Below are 3,262 nucleotides of genomic sequence, written 5' to 3'. Positions count from 1 at the left end.
ACGTGTCCTTGCCTGTGCCGCCCGCAGCTAAGCTCTCGGAGGCGGAGGAGGAGCAAGAGGACCCGTACCTGAATGACCGCTGCCGAGGTGAGCTGTCCCTCCGGCCGTGTGGCCGGCAATGAGGCAGAGTCAGGGCTGTCTGCTTAGGAGCTTGACCGCGGGTGGCGCTCAGGTTCACCTGGAGCTGCCCGCTGGCTGGGAGTCCACTGGGTCACTGTCCTCTGCCTGGCTCCTTTGCTTCCTCCCTCCTCGCTAGGGCCTGGAGAGGGAGCCGGGGGGAAGCTGCTGTTAGAACCCCTCCGCCCACAGTGCCCGCCTGCCCCTGAGCCACCTCCTAGGCTCTCAGCGAGCACACAAGCACACAGCTGCTCGAGGCGGGAGCCCTCGGGGAGGGGTGTCACCTGGCCCCACTGAGCCATCGCTAATACCCATTTGTCAGTGGCCAGGCCTTGCAGGTCTGTTTTCATGCTACACGGGCATTTCTCTTTCCTGGACCATTAGGGCAGGTCTAGAGGGCAGGTCGCTCCCAGGCTCACGCAGCAGCTGCCCTGTGGCTGGGCTGTTGGTTAGGGAGCCAGGGTGGCCTGGAGAGGAAGCTGGGGGGAAGCTGCTGTTAGAACCCCTCCGCCCACAGTGCCCGCCTGCCCCTGAGCCACCTCCTAGGCTCTCAGCGAGCACACAAGCACACAGCTGCTCGAGGCGGGAGCCCTCGGGGAGGGGTGTCACCTGGCCCCACTGAGCCATCGCTAATACCCATTTGTCAGTGGCCAGGCCTTGCAAGTCTGTTTTCATGCTAAACGGCATTTCTCTTTCCCGGACCATTAGGGCAGGTCTAGAGGGCAGGTCGCTCCCAGGCTCACGCAGCAGCTGCCCTGTGGCTGGGCTGCTGGTTAGGGAGCCAGTTCATCGCCAAGTGGTGCGGTCGCTGTACAGGAGGGCGGGGCCCAGGAAGCCTCGGATCTGCTGAGGGCGGCGGGGGGCATCGAGGGTCTCCCGGGGGAGGACAGCTGCTATGGGTGAGGGTCGGTTAGAGGGAAAGTCACATCGCCAGGGGATTGGGGCGTCGGGAGTGGAGACGGGTGCGGGGGGCTGGCGCAGGGGCGGCCCCAGGTGCCGGGCAGTCAGACTGTACCGGGAGGATTGTGCCTGGTGGAGGTTCGTCCTCAGGAGACTTGCTCTGTGGCGCAGGGGCGGCCCCAGGTGCCGGGCAGTCAGACTGTACCGGGAGGATTGTGCCTGGTAGAGGTTCGTGCCTGGTAGAGGTTCGTCCTCAGATCTCCAAATGCCCACTTGCTCTGGGCATCCTGCTGGCGGAGGCGGTCAGGGCTCGGGGCTGGGAGTGACAGCGGGGCTGAGCTCAGTGGGAGCGGGACTGGGGCCGGGCTGGCCTCGGAGATGTGGGGACAGAAGGGGCCTCTCCAGGGCCCGCCTCCCTGTGTGGCCTGGGCCCTCGGAGGCGGTCAGGGCTCGGGGCTGGGAGTGACAGCGGGCTGAGCTCAGTGGGAGTGGGACTGGGGCCGGGCTGGCCTCGGAGACGTGGGGACAGAAGGGGCCTCTCCAGTGCCCGCCTCCCTGTGTGGCCTGGGCCCTTGATATCCTTGCCGGGTGGGAGCGCCCCCTCTTGTCTGCCCTGCCCCTCCCAGCTCTGCTGCAATGACAGAGCCCACCGTGGGGGTACCCAGAGCCAGACCCTGGGGTCCCCCGTGGGAAGGCGGTGGCTGCAGCCTGCCTGTCTCTGTCAGTCACCGAGGGCAGAGCTGGGAACCGTGGGTCTGGCGTGCGGCCCGCAGCTCACGTCTGTCCGGTTGCAGGCGGCGGGCCATGTAAGCAGCAGTGCCGTGACACCGGAGAGGAGGTCGTCTGCTCGTGCTTTGTGGGCTACCAGCTGCTGGCCGACGGCGTCTCCTGTGAAGGTAACGTCGCCGAGCTCCGGGGACAGGACAGCAGGCCGCTGCCCCCGGGGGCCTCTGCTTCTACTGACATCCGGGCAGGTCCCACTCTGTACAACTCGGGGCCCGTTCCTGGGGAACAGCCCCGGGCCGGCTTCCCAGCATCCTTGGTGTTTGTACCACGTGCCGGGCGAACATGAACACCGTGCTGGGAACTGGGGTGGGGTGTGGGGTCTGATCGGGCTCTGAATCCCGGATCTGCTGAGTGGCCTGGGCATCTCCCGCAGCCTCCCGCAGCCCCCCTCAGCCTCCCGCAGCCCCCCTCAGCCCCTGTCAGGAGACGGGCCCCTTCTATGTTCTGAAGGCACAGGACTCCGCCTGGCCTGGCTCTTTGCTCAGCAGGAGCAGTTGATCAGAAACTTACCAGGGGAGACACCCCATGGCTTTGCTCCCGTGGTGGGTGCCCGGGACTCCCACCCAGTGCCCAGCTCGAACGCGCAGGCGTGGGGACTGGATGGGAGCAGGGACCCACCCGCTCTGCCTTCTGGAACTTTCCTTGTGAGAAAGCGCTGTTCCTGCTGCTGACACCACGTTGCCCGTCTCTCCTAGATGTGAACGAGTGCATCACGCGCACCCACAGCTGCCGGCTCGGCGAGTCCTGCATCAACACCGTGGGCTCGTTCCGCTGCCAGCGGGACAGCAGCTGCGGGACGGGCTATGAGCTCACGGAGGACAATGACTGCAAAGGTGCGACATGGTCCCAGGCGGAAGCCCTCCTCTCCCCGGGGTGGATGTGGGGTGGGAACGGCGGCCCTGGGCTCCCGGGTCTGGGCTCGGGGTGCTGCGCCCCGGGGGCGGGGTGGGGGTCACCTTCTTGACCTGGAGTTAATGAGCTAATGGCAGCGCCCGGGCGGTTTGGGTTTCTGAAATCGCTCAGAGCGTGATCCTTTAAGACCAAGGCCGGGGCTGCACTTCAGTGCTCACATGTGCTTGCTGCAAAGTCGATGTAATATATCTCGCACAGCAGCTGCCTCCCATCTGATGCAGGCTCCCTTGAAGTTCAAAGCGCCTTCCACGGCATAAAAACATGACATTTCTGGCCGCCGGCCTCCCCGCGCCGAGCCAGCGATGCTATTTGGCAGATAAGGCTTTGATGAGGATCTGTCGGAGCATAGTTTTGTGCTGAGGGGTTCCAGCCCTTCAGACAACAAACCGCTTGTGTAAAAACGTCGGTTGAATTATGAGGCCGGCTCAAAAGCCAGGCACGCCCTCCTGACGGCTGAGGGCTGTGGCCCGGCCCGGCCGCCCACGCCACCCCTGCAGGCGCGCTGGGTGGCGTGGAGCCTGGGAACCCAGCGGCTTGGCCGGCTGGG

General features: G+C 65.5%; 1 protein-coding gene across 1 annotated transcript in view; it reads left to right on the top strand.

Moving 5' to 3' along the window:
• The window catches only part of FBLN1 (fibulin 1), an 89,542-nt gene that overhangs the window by 9,026 nt on the left and 77,254 nt on the right, over positions 1 to 3,262 (top strand). Inside the window, exons 4-6 of the mRNA XM_014533168.1 lie at positions 28 to 87; positions 1,812 to 1,913; positions 2,499 to 2,636. Of these exons, the coding sequence (XP_014388654.1) occupies positions 28 to 87; positions 1,812 to 1,913; positions 2,499 to 2,636 (300 nt within the window). The remainder of the gene's footprint in view (positions 1 to 27; positions 88 to 1,811; positions 1,914 to 2,498; positions 2,637 to 3,262) is intronic.

Source organism: Myotis brandtii, unplaced genomic scaffold (genome assembly GCF_000412655.1).
Source record: "Myotis brandtii unplaced genomic scaffold, ASM41265v1 scaffold952, whole genome shotgun sequence".
NCBI lineage: Eukaryota > Metazoa > Chordata > Mammalia > Chiroptera > Vespertilionidae > Myotis > Myotis brandtii.
The sequence above is the reverse complement of the archived record's forward strand: the minus strand, read 5'-3'. Positions and strand labels throughout refer to the sequence as shown.